The following is a 26,812-nucleotide window of genomic DNA, read 5'->3' as shown; positions in this document are numbered from 1 at the left end:
CGAGGAGTAGGGAGATCTTGCTTGGTTTTAAAAATAACTTCAATGACTGTAGCAGCAGATGCTACCCTTTCCATCTACAATACACAATCACCCTTCAAAACCCCATGATTCTAGGTGCACTTTTTCAGTATTTTGTGTGAACTTCTATGAGGTGCCCCCCTGCACTGTCAGCTGAAATGGAGGCTGGCTGCTGATCTTGCTGCCCTTAGCTAGGGGTGACCTTAATGGTTGCCCTCTGGTTGCCAACGCCTAGTGGACCCCAGCATTTCGGGGCCCTCCTGCACAGACACAGTGGCACCCCTGTTATCAGGGATGATGGAGGCCCTGGCAACACTGGCAGAGGGACAAAGGAACTGCTGCCCGCACCAGGAGCACCTTGAGAGCAGCCCCCAGCAGCTGTGGGCAGCCGCTCCCCCTCACTTGCAGGGCAAACTTGTGCCTCCCTGCTGATCTGATAAGGTAGAGGACTTGGTGGTGACTCCATGTCCCCCGTCCCTCTCTCACCTTGCCATTGTTGCCTTGAGCGCATGATCAAGATGAGGGTATGCAAGTCTGCATGAATGTTGGATGTAGCTCTCGATTAGAGCCACCAATCTCTCAATGGAGGATGCCACTTGTGCACCGGTCAGCGACTGTGCCAAGTTTAAGGACTGGATGGACTTCTGCATTGTCCAGGCTTGGGTGCACGTAGCGTCTAACATCTCCTCCAGATGTTGCCAGACCACTTGCTGCAGCTACAGCCTTTCCTTTGATGCTGGTGACACCAGAGGCATGTTAAGAGCCTGGGGCTTAGCATGGGCCTGGCCTCCCACAGAACTCCGACTGTCAGAAGCATACCCACTGACATACAAGTAGCTGCGTTGGTGGAGGGTGCAAGGGTATGAGGTGACCCTGGCCTCTATGAGGTTCCATCCTCCCCTTCAGAGGCAGGCTCTCCCACAATCTAGGAGGCTCTTCCAGTAGGCACTGTGTGACCTGCATGAGAGAACAGAGACAATGAAGGCTCAAGGACCTTCCCTCTCGCCATAGCCCATACTGTTACATTGGAGATCCCTGTAGGCACCATATGCCTGATGAGCAGCATGGCTCCATCACTGCAGATGGACCCTGGTGCCCCAAGGTGACCTTACCCACTGTCTTGGAAAGGTTCCCGTGTCTCTCCGTCTGCAACGCTCCAGCTGTCCTGCGGTCCAGCCAGCTGCATGGCCTCCTCTCCATTGGGGTTAGGAGATGGAAAATTGGATGCCCACCAACAGCCTTGGCAAACTTTCTGCAATTATGTGCAATCTTCTCCTGCAGACAAAGGGAGGAAGCCGTTGGTCCTCCAAGGAGAACAATCCCAAGACATAGGCTGGTGATAGTCCAGCTGCCACTAATGGGAGCACACAGATGCCTCCTGTGTGCCTCAGGCAGTTTGCCTGCAACCCCTGACTCTTTGCCCACGTCTGGCTGGGCATTCCCTCTTCGCCCAACACACCCTCCTGCTTTGTCAGATGCAATACCCAATAGGTGAAGGCTTTAAGAGGTAATCACTTTTGCTGCCCGGATGAGGTAATTGAGCTGCTTGCGCACTGGATCTAGGTCCTTGGTGTGACCCCATAGCTGCTGATCTCATCCACAATGTGCTGCCAGACATGCTTGGTCAGGCTCCCAGGTCTCCTCCTCCAGTGCCTAGGGAATAGTACATGCCACCTTTCCCTGGCAGCCAGTAGGAGCACCTGGATGGAGGCATCACTGAAGCTTGGGGCCACCTGAGGTCTACTTTCTGCCATCACACTGCATCCTCCCTGAACTCCGACAACTGCAGAGATCAAGATTCAAGGCAGGGCTGGCAGCTCTTTAAAAATGGCACAAGCACCTGCCATGGTGTCAGCTGACCCCAGTTTCTCTGCCCCACCACCGATCACAAAATTGATCAACCCCCGAACTTCATTGCCCTTAATTGGTCAGCCGCTGCAGGATCGTGTGCGGTCAGTTGCTCCTGGCTCCATCCAATTACAGTGCTGGCAACAAGACTACCATCTGCCGAACAAAATTCAACCCAGAGTCATTAGGCACAGAATGAGACCATTTGATCCATCGAGTCCATGCCTGTTCTGTCTAAAGCAATCCAGTCAGTCTCATTCCCCCACTCAATCCCACAGCCCGTCCAATTTCCTTTTGAAATCATTCATCGTCTGCAATTCCACCACTCTTGTGGACAGCAAGTTGTGTGTCATTACCACTCACTGCGTAAAAAAATTCTTCCTCACATTCTCCCTGCATCTCTTGCGCAAAACATTAAATGCCCTAGTCTTTGTAGCATCAGCCAATGGGAACAGCTTTTCTTTTCTACCTTATCTAAACCTGTCCATCTTGTACACTTCCATCAAATCTCCCCTCACTCTCCTTTGGTCCAAGGAGAACAAGCCCAGCTTCTCCAAGCTAACCTTGTTGCTAAAATCCCTCATCCCGGGAACCATTCTGGTAAATCTCCTCTGCACCCTCTCAAGGACTCTCACATCCTTGCTAAAGTGTGGTGACCATAACTGGACACAAATGTCTATCTGGGTCACTAATGTCCTTTACGGAAGGAAATCTGCCATCCTTACCTAGTCTGGGCTACATGTAACTCCAGAATCACAGCAATCTGGTTGAATCTTAACTGCCCTCTGAAATGGCCAAGAGTCATAGAGGCATACAGCACAGAAACAGTCCCTTCAGCCCATCGTGTCCTTGACGGCCATCTAGCACCTAACTATTCTACTCCCATTTTCCAGCACTTGTCCCGTAGCCTTGTATGTTATGGCATTTCAAGTGCTCATCTAAATACTTTTTAAATGTGGTGAGGTTTCCTGCCTCTACCACCTCTTCAGGCAGTGCGTGCCAGATTCCAACCATCCTCTGGGTAAAATTTTTTTTCCTCAAATCCCCTCTAAACCTCCTGCCCCTTACCTTAAATCTATGCCCCCTGGTTATTGACCCCTCCACTAAGGGAAAAAGTTTCTTCCTATCTACGCTATCTATTTTTTTTTTAGAGCTACGGCACTGAAACAGGCCCTTCGGCCCACCGAGTCTGTGCCGATCATCAACCACCCATTTATACTAATCCTATACTAATTCCATATTCCTACCACATCCCCACCAGTCCCTATATTTCCCTACCACCTACCTATCCTAGGGGTAATTTATAATGGCCAATTTACCTATCAACCTGCAAGTCTTTGGCATCTATGCCCTCATAATTTTGTATACCTCAATCATGTCCCCCCTCAGCCTTCTCTGCTCTAAGGAAAACAACCCTAGCCTTTTCAGTCTCTCTTCATAGCTGAAATGCTCCAGCCCAGGCAACATCCTGGTGAATCTCTTCTGCACCCTCTCCAGTGCCAATACATCCTTCCTATAGTGTGGTGTTCAGAACCGTACACAGTACTCCAGCTGTGGCCTAACTAGCATTTTATACAGCTCCATCATAACCTCCCTGCTCTTATATTCTATGCCTTGGCTAATAAAGGCAAGTATCCCATATGCCTTCCTAACCACCTTATCTACCTGTGCTGCTGCCTTCAGTGATCTGTGGACAAGTACACCAACGTCCCTCTGTACTTCCTAGGGTCCTACCATCCATTGTATATTCCCTTGCCTTGTTAGTCCTCCCAAAATGCATCACCTCATACTTCTCAGGACTAAATTGCGTTTGCCACTGCTCTGCCCATCTATATCATCCTGGAATCTAAGGCTTTCCTCCACACTATTTACGACACCACCAATTTTCGTGTCATCTGTTAACTTACTCTGATCATACCTCCTATATTCATGTCTAAATCATTAATGGACACTACAAACAGCAAGGGTCCCAGCACCGATCCTTCTGGTACACCACTGGTCACAGGCTTCCACTCTCAAAAACAACCCTCGACCATTACCTCCTGCCACTAAGCCAATTTTGGATCCAATTTGCAAGTCACTCAGTTTCAAGGGCAATTAGGGATGGGCAACAAATGCTGGCCTTGCCAGCGATGCCCACGTCACATGAAATAATAAAAAGAACAGAGCTTTGTAAAGGTTCAATGTAACTTTCCTGCTTTTGTACTCAATACCTCTATTTATGAATCTTAAGATCCTGTATATTTTGTCAACTGCCCTCTCACCATGTCCGGTCACCTTTTAAGATCACTCTGTCCCTTCACACTCTTTAGAACTGTGTCATTAAGTCTATATTGCCTCTCGCTATCCCCTCTGCCAAAATGCATCACCTCACACTGCTCTGTATTAAATTCCATCTGCCACTTGTCAGGCTATTCTGCTCGTCTATGTCGTGTTTTTTTTTGCTCTTTCCCAGGCCCCTTTTATGTATTTTATTTTGAGGGGGCCTTTATTCCTCAGCACCCCCCTTATATAGATTTTATAAAATAACTTTATTAAAATCGAATAAATAAGACAAAATTAAAATTAAAATGCCATTCTCGGTGTCGATAATGCACTCCAGTCCCCGGTCGCGGAAGGCCTCAAGCATACCAGCGGACACCACATGCTCCTTCTCCAGGGACATCTGGGCGGGAACGTAACCTCGGAAGAGGAGCAGGCAATCAGGATGGACGGACCCCCCCGATGGTCCGGAGCCTGGACGTGTGATTTGCCACCTTGGTCAGGCCCAGGAGCAGACCGACGAGGACATCCTCCTCTTAGCCCACGCCCCTCCACACCGGGTGCCCAAAGATCAGAAGCGTGGGGCTGAAGTGCAGCTAAAACTTGAGGTGCAACCCCTTTAAATACTCAAACACGGCTGTAACCTTTCACACTCCATATATACGTGGAACATGGACTCGTCCAGACTGCAGAAATTAAAGGCGGCCTGGGAGTCCGTGAATCTGCTTAAAAGTCCATTGCACAGGACTGCCCTGTGCACCACCCTCCACCCCAGGTCCCTGATGTAAAGTGGGAGGACCTCCAAGTAGAGAGACATCCACTGGGGTTTCCCCTCGCCACCAGATGGCAACATGGCGTGTCCAACTGGCTGACGAGGGCGAGGAAGTGGAGAGTGTGCCGGAGCAGCCCATACAGGAAACTCCTCGGCAACGTGTGTAATGAGACAGAGGGCATTTCTGAGAGGCGTCTCAGGTTGTGCGGACCGGATCCCAAGGAGGGTTTCGGGGCCTGGGTCCGATGAGCAGTTCCAGGCGAGCGGGGATCAGCTCGGCCGTGAGCCCCCTCATCACCCACAGTGAAGGGTGTCCCGGGGGCTTTGGCTACTCCTCTGCCTGTCGGTCCGTCCCCGGAGCCAGCTGTCCGAAAAGCTGAGGCACTCTCCTCCGCTGGCAAGGAAGCGCTCTGACTGGAGGTGACTATGTTCCAGACTCTGAATAGATCTCGGTAAAAGACAGGCAACTCCCTCAGAGACGCACGGCTAATGTTCTCCGTCGGGATCTGCGTGTCGTCTTGAAGGTAGTGCCCCCGGCGTAAAAAATATGGCGCTAGCACACACCATCTGGGAGGACACTCGATGAATAGGTATCTCTGCTGGGTCCGAAGGCGGAGAGTCGCAGCCTGGGTGCAGACGCACACGAGCAACTGGCCGCCCTCCTCAATCGGGGGACTCAGGACTACGGCAGAAACCCAGTGTTTCCTCTTGCCCCAGAAGAAATCGACGAGCTTCTTCTGGATTTTAGTGGCAAATGCAGGGGGCGGGGCCAAAGGGACCAACCTGTACCACAGCATCGAGGCCACCAGTTGGTTTATGACCAGTGTAGGAAAGCACTTGGGGCAGTCCTGTCCAGCGCCCCAGCCAAGTGGTCACTTTTGCCTCCAACTCCTGTCAGTTTGCCGGCCAGGCTTCCTCAGCAGGGGTAAGGTGGACTCCGAGATGAGGAGGTGCAAGAGAGTCCACCCACCACTGATCATCCAGGAGTCCGCAACATTTCTCCCACTTGATGCTCGCGGAGGACGCGGCAGAAAAGGTCTGTTGGCACTCGCGCATCCTCCGCAAGTCAACGGGATCTGTGACCGTGAGGAGCCCGTCATCGGCATAAGCCGAGAGGATGACCCGCATGCCTGGCCCGCGCAGAGCCAAACCCGTCACCTTCCTGCAAAGCAGGCACAGGAATAGCTCTATGCAGATGGTATACAATTGGCCAGTCATGGGGCATCCTTGACGCACTCCTCTCCCAAAGCAAAGGGGCGCCATCAAGGACCCGTTAACTTTGATCTGACACCCTGCAGCGGTGTATAAAGTCAGACCCAGGCCACAAAATGTGTCCCCGTCTATGTCCTGTTGCAGTCGATTGGTATCGTCCTCAGTTTGCTGCACCTCCAAGTTTGGTATCATTGGTAAATTTTTGAAATCTTACTCTGTATTCCAATATCTAAGTCATTTATATCTATAAAAAAGCAGTGGTCCTAGCACTGACCCTTGAGGAACACCACTATCATGTTCCAATCTGAAAAACAACCATTTACTATGACTCACTGTTTTCTGCCCTTAAGCCAATCTTTTATCCAAGCTGACACTGACTATCTTATTCCAGGAGCCTCAATTTTGTTACCAACCTTTTAGGTGGTACTTTGTCAAATGCTGTCTTAAAATCCATGTAGACATCTACTGCATTGGCTTCATCAACCTTCTCTGTTACTTTATCAAAAAAATTCAATTAGATCAAACATGATCTGTCTTTTACAAATCCATGCTGGGTCTCTTTTATTAACTCAAACCTCTCCAAGTGCCTATTAATATGTTTCCCTGATTATTGTTCCTAAAACCTTACCCACCATTGTTGTTAAACTGAATGGCCTGTTAACAGGAAAGTCTTCACACACTTTCTTGAACAAAGGTGTGATATTTGCCACACTCCAGTCCTCTGGCATCTCTCCTGTGTCTAGGGAAGATTAGATTAATAGATTCCACTATCTCCACTCCCAGTTCCTTTAGCAAACTGGGATGCAAGCCATCTAGACCACTCTAAGCATAGCCAGCCTTTCCCACACATTTTTCCCATCAATTTTCACCCCATCCATTACCTCTACCATCTCCACTTGTACTGATATTTTATCAGCATCCTCTTCCTTAGTAAACACTGATACGAAATACTCATTAAGTTTTCCAGCTTTGTCCTGCACCTCTGCCCCACACCACCTCTTACTACCCACTTTATTAGTTCGGGGGATGTGGGTGTCGCTAACTAGGCCAGATTTATAGCACATCCCTTACTGTCCTTGAGAAGGTGTTGGTGAGCTGCCTTCTTGAACTGCTGCAGTGCATGGTGTGGTAGGTGTACGAACAGTGCTGTTACAAAGGGGGTTCCAGGATTTTGACCCAGCGACAGTGAAGGAACAACGATCTAGTTCCAAGGCAGGATGGTGTGTGGCTTGGAGGGGATCTTGCAGGTGGTGGTGTTCCTATGCATCTGCTGCCCTTGTCCTTCTAGTTTGTAAAGATTTGGAAAATTTGGCAAAGGAGCCTAGATGAGTTGCTGCAATGCAGCTTGTATACGGTACATACTGATGCCACTGTCAGTCAGTGGTGGAGGGAGTGAACGTTGAAGGTGGTGGATGGGGTGCCAATGAAGCGGGCTGCTTTGTTCTGGATGGTGTCAAGCTTCTTGAGTGTTGTTGGAGCTGCACCTACCCAGGCAAGTGGAGAGTATTCCTTCACACTCCTACCTTACTATTTACATACCAGCAGATGACTTTTGGGTTCCCTTTTATGTTAACTGCCATTCTAGTCTCATATTCTCTCTTCGCCAGTCTAATCTTCCTCTTCATATCCCCTTGCAATTTATCGTATTTGGCCTGGTTCTTGCTTGAAGAATTCACCTGACATGCATCATACACCCTTTTTGTTTCCTCATATTCTGTATCACCCTCGCGATCAAAGAAGGCCTGGCTTTGGTTTTTCTACCTTTCACCCTTGTTGGAATTAATACCTGCACCTGAAACATCTCCTCCTTAAAGATCATATAGCATACCAGCCTTGATAAGAGAACGAGGCCACTACCATCCCATGGTCCGCTAAACCATATAGAATGATGGGATAACATAACTACAAAAGAGGAGCATATGGAGCCTGACTAAGCTTTAAAAGTTAGAATTTTCAGGATGCTTGGAAGTCTACAGCCATTGCAGGCAGCCTAGAGCCGGTTCTTTGAGCCAGATTGTATTACTTTGTCATTTAATGTAATACTGTAGAACAGTCGTATCTGTGGAGTCAATCTATATCTAAGTTTTCTGAACAAATCACTTGAGGCTGAATCATATGGAAGCTATTGTTGAACAACTAACAACCCTTCTGCTGCGATAGTAACCTCAGTAGCTTTATCAGTTTTCAAGAGGCAGAAGCTAAAGTTTACTGTTGCTACAATATTGAGAGAAATCAATAGCAATATAACTAACAGAATTCAGAACAATCTGATTTATCCTTTCCTCAAGTGCACATTCAGAATTTGGGCACAAGCTTCCCTTTTTTAAAAATTGCTCAAGAGGAAAAGGGGAAACTTCAAAAGTACTTTGTAGCCATTTAAACTGGTAGCCTTTAGTCCTGTTTTCAATTGAGTAGAATAAGGATTTTGAAGAAAATTGGACAAGCAGTAGGGGTGAGGTTTTTCAACATGGGAATGGATTGGAAGAGCAATATACACTAAAGTGGAATCTGGAGATGACAGCCCATCATTGCTGCAATTTGGGTAGGAAATGTGATGTGTGAAGCAGCCCTAGTAAATCTGAACGAATTATCAAAGTGAAACCAGGTTTTTGTGCAGGCCTAGTATGTTGATGCACTCTCCAGGCTTAGATAATGGATGGGTTGGATTGCTTGCAAGACAGGGAAAAGACCATAATTTTAGATATTATACAGGAAGAGGTGGTTAGAGAATTTACCTCAGGAATGTGCCAGGCAAGAGGAGTAAGACAGCTTAGGTGCCTCTTGGCAATAGGCTGCTGGTACATACCAAAAGGCACAATGAGGATGCCCAGGGCAAGACATAGAAAGGATCAGAGCAAAGAGAAAGGAGTTCAATGGGAGAAGGATGAATGCTGGAGAAAGAAAGGCAGACACAGGGAAGAGCAGCAAAGGAGGGGGAAGCAGCTGAGGAAGATGGTTTCAGGGACAGAATTCAAGATGACATGGAAGTGGAACAAGAGCAAGGGGTTATAACAGTACTGGTGATAGTGCTGAAGTTCACTTCAGAACAGTGCAGGGATAATTACTGGTCTGGCTTGTTGGAATCTAGAAAGTGCTCTGAAGGTCCATATAGATACTTGAAGGACCAATTTATATGAATATGCAGAGAACCTGCCTCTAAAAATCACATCTAGGCTTGCTATTTGTGAGAACAGTTGTCCTTCTGTAACAGTATGAAGAAAGCTTGTAAGTGGTCAAAGCCAAAATATTCTAACTTGGAACAAAGATCTCCTATAGCATTCTATAATTACTATCTGGAAATATTATAGCTAATAAATCTTAGCACACTGCTCAAACCACCAGTGAGCATTTAGCCTTTCAAGTTTTATTCCGACTTCTTGTGTTTTTCAGACCATGAGGCAGAATCTGCACAAATATCAGAACAGTATAGCACTGAAGTAAGCCATTCGGTCCATCGAGTCCACACTGGCACATTACAAGTACAATCCAGTTATTTTCACATCCTAATTCTTTCCCCAGATCCCTGCAATTTTGTTCAAGTATTTATTCAATTCCCTTTTCAAGGCTACTACTGAATCTGTATCCACCATCCTATCAGAAAGTGGATTACAAATCCTAGCCACTCGTTGCGTAAAGATTTGAAAACTGCCTCTGGTACTTTTGCCAATCACCTTAAATCTGTGGTCTCTGGTTACTGACACTTCAGCCACTGGAAACATTTCCTCTACTCTATCTGAACCATTTTAGAAACCTCTATCAAATTTACTCTTGGCTTTAAGAACCCCAGTTTCTCCACATAACGCAGCACAGCAGTGCAGTGGTTAGCACCGCAGCCTCACAGCTCCAGTGACCCAGGTTCCGTTCTAGGTACTGCCGGTGCGGAGTTTGCAAGTTCTCCCTGTGACCGTGTGGGTATTCTGCCGGGTGCTCCTGTTTCCTCCCACAGCCAAAGGGGGATGTGGTAGGGAATATGGGATTAATGTAAAATTAGTATAAATGGGTGGTTGCTGGTTGGGCCGAAGAGCCTGTTTCAGTGCTTTATCTTTTTATGTTTCTAACTGTAATCCTTCAGTCTTAATCATTCTAGCAAATCTCCAACATCCTCAGCAAAGCTGGTAACATTCTTCCTAAAGTGTGGTGCCTGGTATGGAGACACAATGCTCCAGCTGGGGCTAAACTAGTATTTGATATAGGTTCAGTGGGAACTTCTTGGTTTTTGTATTTTCTGCCTCTATTTATAAAGGCCAAGCTCCCATGCGTTTTTAAGCCTATCAAAGATTTGTGCACATGAAGATCTAACTGCGAAATGTTCTTGTGTTTTCTCCCTGCAATGTTCTTTGCTTCTCTGACTGATGCTGGGATATAGTTTCACTGGCACATCAACCCATTACTGCTTTACACAAGTGGCCCTTCTTTACACTTGATGTTTGGGTTAGTGCATAAACAAACAATAACAAAGCCAAGCCCAAACCTCTCTTCACCAGCCATATCCCGATGGTACTTAAGTGTCGATGAGAATCAGTGCTTCCTACAAATTTAAAGTAAATGTGTACTGTTTTTCTAACTCAAGTGAAAGGATCAAAAGGGGATAGTCCTTGTAGGAGCCATAATGAAACTACAAACAAAAGGAGTGGGGGAGAGAATTATTTCCAACACAGAAAAGAGCGATTTTTTAATGATTTACCCCTCCCTTATTCATTCCACAGGTAATCTCAATACAAATGGAAGACAACTAAAAGAGTTAAACATGCTCTTCTTGGAACTGCATGCAATTTGGGCTAATGAAAATTTCTTAGATGAATGTCCAAATTACCTAGAAGAGCCAAAATATAGAACCACATTAAGCTAAATTTGTCACAACAGTACAGTATTTCTATTATAAAAATGGTAACAAATCCAGAGCAATTATTTTACAAGCTCCCTTGGTGTATCTGTAAAATAAATCAGAGATTACTACCTTTTATTTTCAAGACTGAATTTAAATTCAGGTCAGACTGATGTGTTCCAACCTCTCCTGGTCAGTCTCCCATCTTCCACCCTCCATAATCATAATCTCACTCAAAGCTCTACTGCCTGTATCCTACCTCGCATCAAGTCCCATTCATCTTTCACTATTCTACACACTGACCTATACAGGCTCATAGTCCAGCAACGCCTTGATTTTAAATTCTCATCCTAGTGCCCAAATTTCTCCATGACCTCATACACCTCTGTGTAACCTCCTCCAGTTCTACAACCCTCTTAGAACTCTGCATTCCTCAAACGCTGGTTTTCTGTTCTTTCAACACACAAGCTTTTGGTCACCTGGCCTAATAGCTCCTTTGGTGTCAAATCTGGTCTAAGACTTCTATGAAGCACCTTGGCATATTTTACTATGATAAAGGTGCTACGTCACACTTGCAAGAAGTGAGACAATAAAAATAAGGCTAAAATTGAAGTTATAAAAATTGACTTCGCTTTTCAAGAAAATGGTCAATGCTGTAAAAGATGGCCACACACATTCAAAATTTGCCACACTGTCAACTAGGACTATTTTCAAAGCTAAGAGATTGTAGAACATATGCTGTATAACAATCTGAATTGAATGGGTTCTTAGATTAGATTAGATTAGATTAGAGATACAGCACTGAAACAGGCCCTTCGGCCCACCGAGTCTGTGCCGACCATCAACCACCCATTTATACTAATCCTACACTAATCCCATATTCCTACCAAACATCCCCACCTGTTCCTATATTTCCCTACCACCTACCTATACTAGTGACAATTTATAATGGCCAATTTACCTATCAACCTGCAAGTCTTTTGGCTTGTGGGAGGAAACCGGAGCACCCGGAGAAAACCCACGCAGACACAGGGAGAACTTGCAAACTCCACACAGGCAGTACCCAGATTCGAACCCGGGTCCCTGGAGCTGTGAGGCTGCAGTGCTAACCACTGCGCCACTGTGCCGCCCATATGAAGAATGTGAGAAGTAGCCACGGCCTAAGCCATAGCCAGTCACTACAGGGAAGAAAATGCCTGTCTCCCAGCAGAGTGAGATGTAACAATTTTTTACCTTAAATAAGGCAGTGCTGGGGATGAGGGGGGTGGAATGGGGACAGGCGCTAGAGAGCGAGACGACCTCAAACAATTTTTCCAACTCCGGGGCTGGGAGAAATCCAGCAAGAAGTGACCCGTCTTGCTGTACAATTCTACATTTATACTTATACTGCAGTGAATTTGAAGAGATCCACTATTGTCAACTGATCTTGCAACCAAGAGAGAAACCTACAAACACCTCGAGGCCTTCAAACAACGATAACTGGACAGAGAGAATTCAACAGGTTTACAGTGACCCCGAAATAAATCCTCACTTGCAACCAGTTACCCCTTTTCCTCTCCATCTGTGTGCGCGCGCGCGTGCAAACGGATGCGACAATTTTGAGTTAAGGCGTATAGATCAATAAATAATTGTTTTTTTGTTTTAAACCTAGAAGAAAACCTGTCACTGTCTGTTTATTTGACAAATAAACCCTAACAACAACAAACACTGAGATAGGAGTTGAATAGTGGGAACCATCCAAACCCCACACCACATGGTCCTAGCAGCTAAATAAAACTCTTGTAGTGTCTCCCACCCGCCCTCCTCCTCTTACCAAAAAAAAAGGACTCGGTTGTGTGTAGGTAAGGCTTTTTCTATTTCTCTTCTTGTTTTATCGTGTGATTGGTTAAAAACTTGGGAATTTAGAATAGTGGGAATGGAGGTTAAGGCAGTTGAATGTTCCTCCTGTAGAATGTGAGAGGTAAGGGTCGCCAAGGGTGTCCCTGCTGACTGCATCTGCGGGAAGTGCACCCAGCTCCAGCTCCTCGAGGACCGCGTTAGGGAACTGGAGCTGGAGCAACTTCGGATCATTCGGGAGGCGGAGGGGATTATTGAGAGGAGTTATCGGGAGGCAGTCACACCTCAGGTAAAAGAAGAAGGTAGATGGGTTACCGTCAGGGGAAGGAGAGGGAACCAGCAGGCAGTGCAGGGATCCCCTGTGGCCGTTTCCCTCAACAATAGGTATACCGTTTTGGATACTGTTGGGGGAGACGACTTACCAGGGGTAGGCAATGGGATACAGGTCTCTGGCGCAGAATCTGTCCCTGTTGCTCAGAAGGGAAGGGGTAAGAGGAGCAGAGCATTAGTCATTGGGGACTCCATAGTTAGGGGAACAGATAGGAGGTTATGTGGGAACGAGAGAGACTCACGGTTGGTGTGTTGCCTCCCAGGTGCCAGGGTACGTGATGTCTCGGATCGTGTTTTTGGGATCCTCAAGGGGGAGGGGGAGCAGCCCCAAGTCGTGGTACACATAGGCACCAACGACATAGGTAGGAAGACAGATGGAGATTTAAGGCAGAAATTCAGGGAGCTAGGGTGGAAGCTTAGAGCGAGAACAAACAGAGTTGTTATCTCTGGGTTGTTGCCCGTGCCACGTGCTAGCGAAGTGAGGAATAGGGAGAGAGAGGAGTTGAACACGTGGCTGCAGGGATGGTGTAGGAGGGAGGGTTTTGGTTTCCTGGATAATTGGGGCTCTTTCTGGGGTAGGTGGGACCTCTACAAACAGGATGGTCTTCACCTGAACCAGAGGGGTACCAATATCCTGGGGGGAAGATTTGCTAGTGCTCTTCGGGGTGGGGGGGGGGGGGGGGGGGGGTTTAAACTAATTCAGCAGGGGGATGGGAACCTAAATTGTAGTTCCAGTGTGCAGGATGTTGAGAGTAGTGAGGTCAGGGATAAGGTTATAAGGACGCAAGAGGGCACTGGCAAGCAAGAGCTTGGTTTAAAATGGGTCTACTTCAACGCCAGGAGCATCCAGAATAAGGTGGGTGAGCTTGCAGCATGGGTTGGTACCTGGGATTTTAGATTATAGATTAGAGATACAGCACTGAAACAGGCCCTTTGGCCCACCGAGTCTGTGCCGAACATCAACCACCCATTTATACTAATCCTACACTAATCCCATATTCCTACCAAACATCCCCACCTGTCCCTATATTCACCTACCTATACGAGTGACAATTTATAATGGCCAATTTACCTATCAACTTGCAAGTCTTTTGGCTTGTGGGAGCACCCGGAGAAAACCCACGCAGACACAGGGAGAACTTGCAAACTCCACACAGGCAGTACCTGGAATCGAACCCGGGTCCCTGGAGCTGTGAGGCTGCGGTGCTAACCACTGCGCCACTGTGCCGCTCTCGATGTTGTGGCCATTTCAGAGACATGGGTAGAGCAGGGACAGGAGTGGATGTTGCGGGTTCCGGGATTTAGATGTTTCACTAAGAACAGAGAAGATGGTAAAAGAGGCGGGGGGGGGGGGGGTGTGGCATTGTTAATCAAGGAAAGTATTACAGCGGCAGAAAGGACGTTTGAGGACTCGTCTACTGAGGTAGTCTGGGCCGAGGTTAGAAACAGGAGAGGAGAGGTCACCCTGTTGGGAGTTTTCTATAGACCTCCAAATAGTTCCAGAGATGTAGAGGAAAGGATAGCAAAGATGATTCTTGACAGGAGCGAGAGTAACAGGGTAGTGGTTATGGGGGACTTTAACTTTCCAAATATTGACTGGAAATACTATAGTTCGAGTACTTTAGATGGGTCTGTTTTTGTCCAGTGTGTGCAGGAGGGTTTTCTGACACAGTATGTAGACAGGCCAACCAGGGGCGATGCCACATTGGATTTGGTACTGGGTAATGAACCCGGCCAGGTGTTAGATTTAGAAGTTGGTGAGCACTTTGGTGATAGTGATCACAATTCGGTTAGGTTTACCTTAGCAATGGGCAGGGACAGGCATATACAGCAGGGCAAGAATTATAGCTGGGGGAAAGGAAATTATGATGCGATTAGGCAAGATTTAGGATGCGTAGGATGGGGAAGGAAACTGCAGGGGATGGGCACAATCGAAATGTGGAGCTTATTCAAGGAGCAGCTACTGCATGTCCTTGATAAGTATGTACCTGTCAGGCAGGGAGGAAGTTGTCGAGCGAGGGAGCCATGGTTTACTAAAGAAGTTGAAGAGCTTGTCAAGAGGAAGAAGGCGGCTTATGTTAGGATGAGACGTGAAGGCTCAGTTAGGGCGCTTGAGAGTTACAAGCTAGCCAGGAAGGATCTAAAGGGAGAGATAAGAAGAGCAAGGAGAGGACACGAGAAGTCATTGGCGGATAGGATCAAAGAAAACCCTAAGGCTTTCTATAGGTATATCAGGAATAAAAGAATGACTAGAGAGAGGTTAGGGCCAATCAAGGATAGTAGTGGGAAGTTGTGTGTGGAATCGGAGGAGATAGGGGAAGTGTTAAATGAATATTTTTCGTCAGTATTTACAGTGGAGAAAGAAAATGTTGTCGAGGAGAATACTGAGATACAGACTATTAGGCTAGATGGGATCGAGGTTCACAAGGAGGAGGTGTTAGCAATTTTGGAAAGTGTGAAAATAGATAGGTCCCCTGGGCCAGATGGGATTTATCCTAGGATTCTCTGGGAAGCCAGGGAGGAGATTGCAGAGCCTTTGTCCTTGATTTTTATGTCGTCATTGTCGACAGGAATAGTGCCGGAAGACTGGAGGATAGCAAATGTTGCCCCCTTGTTCAAGAAGGGGAGTAGAGACAGCCCTGGTAATTATAGACCTGTGAGCCTTACTTCAGTTGTGGGTAAAATGTTGGAAAAGGTTATAAGAGACAGGATTTATAATCATCTTGAAAAGAATAAGTTCATTAGAGATAGTCAGCACGGTTTTATGAAGGGTAGGTCGTGCCTCACAAACCTTATTGAGTTTTTTGACAAGGTGACCAAACAGGTGGATGAGGGTAAAGCCATGGATGTGGTCTATATGGATTTCAGTAAGGCGTTTGATAAAGTTCCCCACGGTAGGCTATTGCAGAAAATACAGAAGTATGGGATTGAAGGTGAATTAGTGCTTTGGATCAGAAATTGGCTAGCTGAAAGAAGACAGAGGGTGGTGGTTGATGGTAAATGTTCATCCTGGAGTATAGTTTCTAGTGGTGTACCGCAGGGATCTGTTTTGGGGCCACTACTGTTTGTCATTTTTATAAATGACCTGGATGAGGGTGTAGAAGGGTGGGTTAGTAAATTTGCGGATGACACGAAGGTCGGTGGAGTTGTGGATAGTGCCGAAGGATGTTGTAGGTTACAGAGGGACATAGATAGGCTGCAGAGCTGGGCTGAGAGATGGCAAATGGAGTTTAATGCGGAAAAGTGTGAGGTGATTCACTTCGGAAGGAGTAACAGGATTGCAGAATACTGGGCTAATGGGAAGATTCTTGGTAGTGTAGATGAGCAGAGAGATCTTGGTGTCCAGGTACATAAATCCCTGAAAGTTGCCACCCAGGTTAATAGAGCTGTTAAGAAGGCATATGGTGTGTTAGCTTTTATTAGTAGGGGGATCGAGTTTAGGAGCCACGAGGTCATGCTGCAGCTGTACAGAACTCTGGTGCGGCCGCACCTGGAGTATTGCGTGCAGTTCTGGTCACCGCATTACAGGAAGGATGTGGAAGCTTTGGAAAAGGTGCAGAGGAGATTTACTAGGATGTTGCCTGGTATGGAGGGAAGGTCTTACGAGGAAAGGCTGAGGGACTTGAGGTTGTTTTCGTTGGAGAGAAGGAGGAGAAGAGGTGACTTAATAGAGACATATAAGATAATCAGAGGGTTGGACAGGGTGGATAGTGAGAGCCTTTTTCCTCGGATGGTGATGGCAAACATGAGGGGACATAGCTTTAAGTTGAGGGGTGATAGATATAGGACAGATGTCAGAGGTAGTTTCTTTACACAGAGAGTAGTAGGGGCGTGGAACGCCCTGCCTGCAACAGTAGTAGACTCGCCAACTTTAAGGGCATTTAAGTGGTCATTGGATAGACATATGGATGAAAATGGAATAGTGTAGGTCAGATGGTTTCACAGGTCGGCACAACATCGAGGGCTGAAGGGCCTGTACTGCGCTGTAATGTTCTATGTTCTCAAAGCAAACTGTTGCGATGTGGCACAGAATTTCAGCAAATCGTTAGCAGTAGAATGTATGAAGAGATGTGAACACATTGTTAACAAACCAAATTATTCTTTCAAAAATATCAGATGGGGAAAAAAAAAGCTCTTGCCAAAATTCTGTCTTGGACTGGTAAATTCAGCCCACTTCCATCCTCATACATCTCTGGGTATTGTCATGGTTTTGTCTTATAACACACTACAACCCACCCATGAAAGAAAATTGATTACTTTGACTGTATACCATAAAACTCAGAAGAACAGTAATAATTCTAAATTTTCCATGTTTACCTCAGGTGAACTTTTCATATATACAACTGATGCGCTGCATAAAAAAATATGAATTACATCGACAAAATCCATACAATCAGCAGAATAGAGTTTTGCCTGCAGAGGTGAAAACATCAAGTACCTATAAATTAATGAGACAAGACACTTTGATCTTTTGATGTTTAATTAAACATGAAACAGCAATTCAAAATTTAATGAAAGAATGGGAACGGTGAGTGGGAGGATAAAGTAAATGGAGTAATGTGTCACTTATGATTTATTAATGCAAGCTGAAAATAGCATTTTGTTTTCAAAGAAAGTAGGATAGCACAAAGGCTAGTTTTTAAAATCAAGTTGCATATAAGTAAAGGGCGTGTAACATTATTGGGTATCAGAAATAGATCTTCTAAACATTATGTAATTTAAATTTGATTGCAATATTCTATTTCTTAGATAATGGCCTGAATAATAAAAGTTGTTTTTTAAAGCCATTCCAAAATTACCTTTACTGACAAAAACAAGTTATACCAGCAGTGTATTAGCACAAGGGTTCACAAAAGCCTCCAAATTTGACCATCTTACACAATAAGTCACAAATAAAAATGGTACTGTTTTCTAAATCAAATAATCATGTATTTTTTGCATTCATGCAATATTTTCATTTCCTTTAATCGTATGTAATTTTTTATATTCTACCTCAATTTTTTAAAATTTTAGAATATTGTCACAAACAATTTAAAAAGCAGTGTTAAATTAAATTACTTAATTCTGTTAAATTATTCTGACCAAAGTACTCAATTATAAAAACAGGGAAAAACTGCAATGCTAAGCTGCCAGCTGAATAAATGATTGACAGCAAAAGAATAAATGCATCTGTATTGATAGTTACTTTAGAGGTCTGTAAAAGATGCAGGACTCCATGCAACATAGAGCGAGAGACAAACATGCATACAATACTTATGGGTATTAAGGCTACTGATGTAAAATATTCTTAAAAACTCATGAATGGAATCAGAAATTTACATATAGTTTCACACTTTGTCCCAAATCACTTGCAGTCCATTAATTGGGACAAGTGAACACATAGGTTTACTATATGAGGGAAATTAAAAACAATTTAGAAAAAAGTATTGTTGCCTGAAAACGATAAAGAAATAGCTCCAAAGGTTTCTTAAATTTTCTACCTTTACAGATAACTATTTCAGCCAGTACTGCACCAAATGATATCAGTATGATAGTTGAATTGTGAGAAATAAAAACACAATTATGAGACTTAAATCAGGGAACTCCATGATGTAAATGCATAGTTATACTGATCAATGCTAACTTACACAATTGTCTTTATACTAGTTCGTTTAATTCCATCATATGCAGGACTAAAAAGCAATGAAGTCATTTGTTATTATGACTTCTCGTACACAAAACAGTTTTAAACTACTTGGGTACTGCAAACTCTAAATATGCACCCCTAACTTAATGTGATAGATTTAACTGGCCCGGGACATTATAAACACACAACTATAAGATCACATTAGGATACTGCCAAATTTAAATACATTGAAAAATAGTGTGTTAAAATAACTTAAATAGCCTTCAAAGTATGAACAGTGATTTAAGTTCTGTGCTTATAAAAAGCCAATTTTTCTATTAGGTTATTGGTACCTTCTGAACATACATATAAATTAAGGCAAATATATCAGACTCAATATAGTGGTTTTATGTAGACAGGAGACTATTTATTCAGTATCTCCTAAATTGGTTGTATTCCTGTAAAGTTATATTCAAAAGTATGAAAATGTGAAACACACTAAATTAACTCATGCCATAACACTTGCTAAACAAGTATTGGATTTATTAAGCTAGTCAATCTAGAGGAAATAAATTTTCACTTCCATGATAGTAATCTGCCAGAAAGGCAAACATTCAAAGCTAGGAAGTTGTATTTAAAAGACAATACAGAAGTCTAAAAAGTTAAAATCAAACAGAGGTACATTTACTTAGGACAGTGTCATTAATGTTTGTATCAAACACCTAGCATCTCCTCCACAGACAAATGCACTTTTCCGAAACCTATGTAATACATAGTACAAGAAAAAAAAGAGCATTGCATTCAAATGGTTGCACATACACTTTTAAAAATAAAAGGAATAATTTGGGGAAAGAATCTTGCATAACTTCTGGTTTGTTTCACATTTGGCAAAATATTAATTTCATTTATTTGCTTTATTTACTACAATAGTTTTCACATAGGCATTATATTGGATTATTAGTTTGAACTAAAAATTACATGATATTCAAATGGTTTCTGTAGAGCTAAAATTAACTTAAAAATAAATCCTACAACACAAAAAAGTAGGTTGGAGAGCTAAGCATTGTGAAATCTCAGATCACTGACTAAACTACACTTGTTAGTATTAAACAAATCCAACAAAAAAGGTTATTAATTGGTTTCTGACATTCACTCAATTTCTGGTTTTCAACTAAAGAGGTTGAGTTTAGAAAGATAGCAGTTACTGATAAAAAGCTTTAGGAAGGCAGAAAGTGCTTGACATATAGCGCTCAAATATGTTTTGTGAAACAACAGTGAAAGGGAAAATGCAGCAATGAGAACCAACAGGGAAAGCCAGCCAATCTCATGTTCAAGTGTTCAAAAGAGGTTGCCTTGAGCAGTAAAGTTCCAATAACCAAGGTTCCTTGAAGATACCAGTAAATTTTCAAGGTTTGTCTCATTAGTGTTGTAACTCTGGTAGATCATCTCCATTCAGTCACTATTTGCTTCTGTTCCGCTCCTGTAAAAATATAACAAACATTGGTGCCATAAGCAGAGATATTTAGCACCTATCACTTTAATATTAATGCGATAGATTTAATTGGCCCTGGACATTATAAACACACAACTACAAGATCACATTAGGATACTGCCAAATTTAAATACTTTGAAAAATTGTGCGCTAAAATAACTTAAATAGCCTCCAAAGTATGAAAAGTGATTTAAGTTCTGTGCTTATAAAAAATCAATTTTTCTATTAATTAGGTTATTTGCATCTACTGAACATACATATAAATTAAGGCAAATATATCAGACTCAATATAATGGTTTTATGTAGACAGAAGACTATTTATTCAGTATCTCCAATTGCAACTGCAATATTATAAGCGGTGAAATATAATTCATACTGCTTTGACATGACTAAACTGATAAATCCAGATGTATTATGGGCAGCTTAAGTCAATAAAATTCCACAGCTCTCCATGCAGTATTCTTTCGAAACCACCAGACCCACTCCCAGGATTTTTCAGGCCCAATAATACAGTACCATTGCTTGTTATAATATGCAAATAAGTGCCAGTGTCGAGTTAAAAAGTTACAGACAGGACAATTAACATAAAAGGACAAAATAATAAAATGTTACAAAAATACAATTCAGAATGGAAATTACACCGAGGATTAACAGGAGGGCCACTACATTCTTTGAGTAAAAAAATATTTGTTTTAGACTGTAAAATAAAGAGCATGGAGAGGGTACAATAATGTTATAGTGAGTGAAGTGAGTATGACTCATCGGAACTATGGCTCAACTCCATGAACACATGATAAAACAGCTCAGAGTTCTGCCGCCTCTTTTGAAGGGGCTGTCGTTCCAGCATTTCCCCGTCCAGTGAAGAGGAGTTGTTGCAGTCTGATTCAGAAGAGAGCCTCCTCTTGCCACTGGTTTGGGTGGTGGCTTTGGGATGTTGGAACGACAGCCCCTTCAAAAGAGGCGGCAGAACTCCGAGATGGATGATAAAGCATCCCAGCCCCCGGGCACTGGAAGCTGTGATGGGCCCTGCGTGCCCCAACCCCAATTCCCCACACGTAACGACGTGGCCAACGCATCTCAGCTCCGGGACACCGGGAGCAAAGACACGTCTGGCGCACCTGAGCTCCGGGAGACCGGGAGCTGTGATGTTTTCGAGGAGGAACAGATGGAAGCAGCTGAGGACAACCCAATCCTCTCTGCCTACAAGACCCCCCCGATGTCACCCGAGCGGCACAAACCCTGCATGAAAAATCAGGAGGGGTTTCTGAGCCCAACCAACGTGAAACTGCTTGCGCATACGATGGGTATGCAGGAACATCCCGAAGGGGAAGGACTGGGACTAGCGAGGACAAATGGTATGGGAAGCAACAACTAATTTTTAGTAAAAAATGGGTGTAAGAATTGCTTCCATTAATGTGCGTAGCATTAAATCGACTACGCGATGTGTTTCAACCTTGGATTACCTTGCCAAGGTCAAAGCTGACCTACTGTTTCTGCAGGAGTGTGGAATACCACACCTCAGCACCTACAGGCAGTGGTCGCGATGGTGGTCCCACGGGCCATCGATCTGGTCGGGGGGTAATGACTGCCGTTCCTCCGGCCTGGGTATTCTGCTGCGGGGAGGTAACTTCACCATCTCCGAAGTTAAGGAGGTGGTGGGCGGCCGCCTCCTCGTAGCAGACGTGATGTACAACAACGCTCCGCTCTGGTTGATCAACGTGTACGCCCCGGTACAACGCAGCGAGCGGCTGACCGTCTTCCAGCAGCTCCCACTGCTGCTGGCGACGTCCAGGCCGGTCATCCTAGGCGGTGACTTCAACTGCATCATCGATGCGGCTGGACGATCCGGCAGTGACGACAGCAAACTGGACGCTACGTCCAGATTCCTAATAGAAACAGTTAAGGATGCCAAACTGCACGACGTCTTCAGCAAACCTGCAGACGGAGCGCAGCGCAGATACACATGGTCAAGATCGGACGGGTCTGCCCGTTCCAGGATTGACTTCCTGTTTGTGTCCCGTGCTGTCACGGTCGGATCCACCGGTGTTCTTCTCCGACCACTGCCTCTTACTGGCCGACTGTCACTTACAGGACGACCAGCGGGTTGGCAGAGGGACGTGGAAGCTCAATGCGACACTGCTGACCCCAGAGAACGTTGAGGAACTCAAAAGGGATTACAATGGTTGGAGGACCGTGAAACCCCTCTTTGAGTCTCCAGTTCACTGGTGGGAAGCGATTAAGGAGAACATCAAGAGGTTCTTCACCCACAAAGGTGTTCAGAAGGCGAGAGAGAGACAGAGGGAACTGTCCCGACTCCAGAAAATTATGCAAAATCTACTCCGGTTGCAGTCAATGGGGGTCGAGGTGAAGGAGGACCTCCAAGAGGTGAAGAGCCAGCAGGCCTCGCTCTTTGCCAAGGAGGCCTCCAAGATCATCTTCCGGTCCAGAGTCCGCTCCATCGAGCAGGATGAGACGTGCTCGCGTTACTTCTTCCAAAAGGTACACAGAGAGAGCTCTGTTATCAGCAGCCTGAAGGAAGATGGCTCGGTAACGTCTTTGCAGTCCGACATACTAAGGATCAGCAAATCCTTTTATGCTGGGTTGTATGACGCGAAGCCCACAGACAGCAGAGCCTCCCAGTCCTTCCTGTCATCTATCACAGAGGTCTTAGATGACAGCAGGAGGGAGGGACTGGACAAGCCGCTAACTCTGGACGAGCTGACAAAGGCCGTCGAGTCTTTCGAGGCGAGTAAAACTCCCGGGAGCGACGGCTTACCAGTCGAGTTGTACTCGGCCCTGTGAGACTGGGTCGGCCCGGACCTGCTGGAAGTATACGAGAGTATGCTCCTGGCCGGTAGCATGTCAGAATCCATGAGAAAAGGCATCATCACCCTCATTTACAAGCAGAAGGGGGAGAGGGTAGAAATCAGAAATTGGCGGCCCATCTCACTGCTTAATGTTGATTACAAGATTCTGTCCAAAGTCATAGCCAGTCGAGTCAAGTCTGCTCTGGAGCTGGTGATTCACCCCGATCAGACCTGTACTGTACCCGGCAGGAAGATCTCTGATAGCCTCGCGCTACTCAGGGATACGATCGCCTACGTACGGGACAGGAGGGTGGACACCTGCCTCATCAGCCTGGACCAGGAGAAGGCTTTTGACAGGATATCGCACACCTACATGATGGATGTGCTTTCCAAAATGGGGTTTGGGGAGGGAATCTGCAATTGGATCCAACTGCTCTACACAAACATCAGTAGCGCAGTGTCAATCAACGGGTGGGAATCTGAAAGTTTCCCGATCAAATCTGGAGTCAGACAGGGCTGTCCTCTGTCCCCGGTCTTGTTTGTTTGCTGTATTGAACCCTTTGCTGAGTCTATTAGGAAGGATGCGAGCATAAGAGGGGTGACAATCCCAGGCAGCGGAGGCACTCAGGTCAAAACCTCCCTGTACATGGATGACGTGGCCGTCTTCTGCTCGGATCCGCTGTCCGTGCGCAGACTGATGAGCATCTGCGACCAGTTCGAACTGGCCTCGGGAGCCAAAGTTAACCACGGCAAGAGCGAGGCCATGTTCTTTGGGAACTGGGCTGACCGATCCTTTGTCCCCTTCACCGTCAGGTCAGATTACCTGAAGGTGCTGGGGATATGGTTCGGAAGGGCCGGGGCGTGCACCAAAACATGGGAGGAGCGAGTAGCCAAGGTACGACAAAAGTTGGGCATGTGGGGGCAGCGATCTCTCTCCATTGTGGGTAAGAACCTGGTCATCAGGTGCGAGGCGCTCACGTTGTTGCTCTACGTGGCGCAGGTCTGGCCCATACCCCACTCCTGCGCCGTGGCAGTTACCCGAGCCATTTTCCGCTTCGTCTGGGGATCTAAAATGGACCGGGTCCGGAGGGACACGATGTTCAAATCTCTGGACATGGGCGGGAAAAATGTACCCAATGTGGCCCTCATCCTGATGACCACCTTCGTGTGCGGCTGCATCAAGCTATGTGTAGATCCCCAGTACGCAAACTCCAAGTGTCACTACGTGCTGAGGTTCTATCTGTCCCCGGTGTTGCGAAGGATGGGCCTGGTCACATTGCCGCGGAACGCTCCGTGCAGTTGGGCGGCGCCGTACCACCTATCCTTCGTGGAGCAGTTTCTGCGGAAAAACACCTTTGACCACCGGTCCATCAGGCAGTGGTCTGCACGGAATGTCCTCAAGGCCCTACGGGAAAAGGAAACGGTGGATCCTGTCGGATGGTTCCCCGAGCAGACCGTCAAAGTCATTTGGCGGAATGCCTCATCACCAGAACTTTCAAACAAGCACCAAGACGTAGCTTGGCTGGTGGTGAGAAGGGCCCTCCCCGTCAGATCCTTCATGCACACCCGAAGTCTCGCCCCCTCCGCACAGTGCCCCCGCGTTGGCTGTGGTGGGGAAGAGACGGTCGCCCACCTCCTCCTGGAATGTGCCTTTGCAAAGCAGGTGTGGAAAGAGATGCAGTGGTTTTTGTCAAGGTTCATCCCAAGCAGCTCTGTAACACAGGAGTCTGTGCTCTACGGGCTGTTCCCAGGGACGCACACCGAGACAAACATCAACTGCTGCTGGAGGACTATCAATTCGGTGAAAGACGCCCTTTGGTCTGCCCGAAACTTGCTGGTCTTCCAGCGCAAAGAGTTGTCCACCACCGAATGTTGCAGACTGGCACATTCCAAGGTCCAGGACTACGTGCTGAGGGACGCACTAAAGCTTGGGGCAGCCGCAGCAAAGGCTCAATGGGGAAAGACCACAGTGTAAGGTTCCCCCCACCAAGCTGGACTGAGGGGCTGGATCCATGGGAAACCCCTCGAACTGTATCGTTAATATTTTCATTTGCTGTAAATGTAAAACTGTAATTGACATGACAATTGTGAAACGGAAGGGTTGGGAAGAAACTCATGAGAGTATTGAAGGAAACTGATCTCCCTTGCAATGTTGGTATTTTTTGGTGCTGTTTGGAAACTGTTTGGCAATGTAATTTTTACAGATTTTTATGAATAAAGTATATTTTGGAAATTAAAAAAAAAACATGATAAAACAGCTCAATTAGGAAGTCTTTCTAACTGGACTGCCACCTATTTATTGCATGCTTGCTTTTCACTTCTTCGAGTTGGATGAAAGATGTAACACAAAAATATTAATAACACTTCCCCAAAAAATTTCACAATTGGTCAAGATCCAAAATGGATGATCTCAGCCAAGGACTGACTTCAGGCAATTTGGGTACTGGCTTCAAAAAATGGCTAGAACTACTTTTGAAAAAGTTAAATGTATAACAAAATGAATAAGGAACAGAAAATGATAGGGAACAGAAAAAGAAATAATCCACACCTTTTTAACTTCATTATTAGTGATCAACCCAGTGGCATTACCACAAAATTAGGGATTCCTTAACCACACAGCATGTGGATACTAAGTAAATGGTTGGTCTTAAGGGCAGAGATAGGGTTAGTACAGTATTTCCTACTATAAAAAGGATTAAAAGATGTAGATAATGAATAAATGCTGCAAATCCATGGTAGGTTAAACATTTAAAAAGATAGGTTAATATAATCCTTCATTACAGTAGGTCTGATGAACATTGGCGAGGCTAACAGCATTCCCCACTATTAATGGACAAATGGTACGACAACTTCAGGCAAGCGAGGGATATGCTGTTAAATTCAGAACATTCAGAGGTTGCTGTCAGAGTTGTGCCACTCGCACTCAGCAACTTGCCAGGCAAAAAATTTAAAAACTTGTGTGAAGTGATTCATTTTGGAAGGTCGAATTTGAATGCAGAATACAGGCTTAAAGACAGGATTCTTGGTAGTGTGGAGGAACAGAGGGATCTTGGGGTCCATGTCCATAGATCGCTCAAAGTTGCCACCCAAGTTGATAGGGTTGTTAAGGCGTATGGTGTGTTGGCTTTCATTAACAGGGGGATTGAGTTTAAGAGCCGCGAGGTTATGCTGCAGCTCTATAAGGCCCTGGTTCGACCACACTTGGAATATTGTGTTCAGTTCTGGTCGTCTCATTATAGGAAGGATGTGGAAGCTTCAGAGAGGGTGCAGAGGAGATTTACCAGGATGCTGCCTGGACTGGAGGGCATGTCCTACCAAGAAAGATTGAGGGAGCTAGGGCTTTTCTCATTGGAGCGAAGAAGGATGAGAGGTGACTTGATAGAGGGGTACAAGATGATGAGAGGCATAGATAGAGTGGATAGCCAGAGACTTTTTCCCAGGGTAGAAAGGGATATCAACCAGGGGGTATAATTTTACGGTGATTGGAGGAAGGTTTCGGGGAGATGTCAGAGGTAGGTTCTTTACACAGAGTGGTGGGTGTGTGGAATGCGCTGCCAGCGGTGGTAGTAGAAGCAGATACATTAGGGGCATTTAAGCGACTCTTGGATAGGTACATGGATGATAGTAGAATGAAGGGTAGGTAGTTAGTTTGATCTTAGAGTAGGTTAAAGGTTCGGCACAACATCGTGGGCCGAAGGGCCTGTACTGTGCTGTTCTATGTTTAACCATGCAAGTGAAGTCTAACTAACTGCAGATGCTGTTAGATTTCCTGATCAATCAAAATTTGGCCCATTTTGTTTCACTT

At 45.5% G+C, this 26,812-nt stretch overlaps 1 protein-coding gene across 3 annotated transcripts in view; it reads right to left on the bottom strand.

Annotated features, from left to right (window-relative positions):
* Positions 1-17,565: 17,565 nt before the first annotated feature.
* The window catches only part of ythdf3 (YTH N6-methyladenosine RNA binding protein F3), a 51,816-nt gene continuing 42,569 nt past the window's right edge, over positions 17,566-26,812 (bottom strand). For all 3 annotated transcript variants that reach the window (XM_068031907.1, XM_068031909.1, XM_068031908.1), the window contains one exon: positions 17,566-20,188. In XM_068031907.1, the coding sequence (XP_067888008.1) occupies positions 20,168-20,188 (21 nt within the window). In that variant the 3' untranslated portion in view covers positions 17,566-20,167. The remainder of the gene's footprint in view (positions 20,189-26,812) is intronic.

This window comes from Heterodontus francisci, chromosome 5, assembly GCF_036365525.1.
Source record: "Heterodontus francisci isolate sHetFra1 chromosome 5, sHetFra1.hap1, whole genome shotgun sequence".
Classification (NCBI taxonomy): Eukaryota; Metazoa; Chordata; class Chondrichthyes; order Heterodontiformes; family Heterodontidae; genus Heterodontus; species Heterodontus francisci.
Note: the sequence above shows the minus strand (reverse complement) of the source record. Positions and strands in the feature narration are given on the sequence as shown.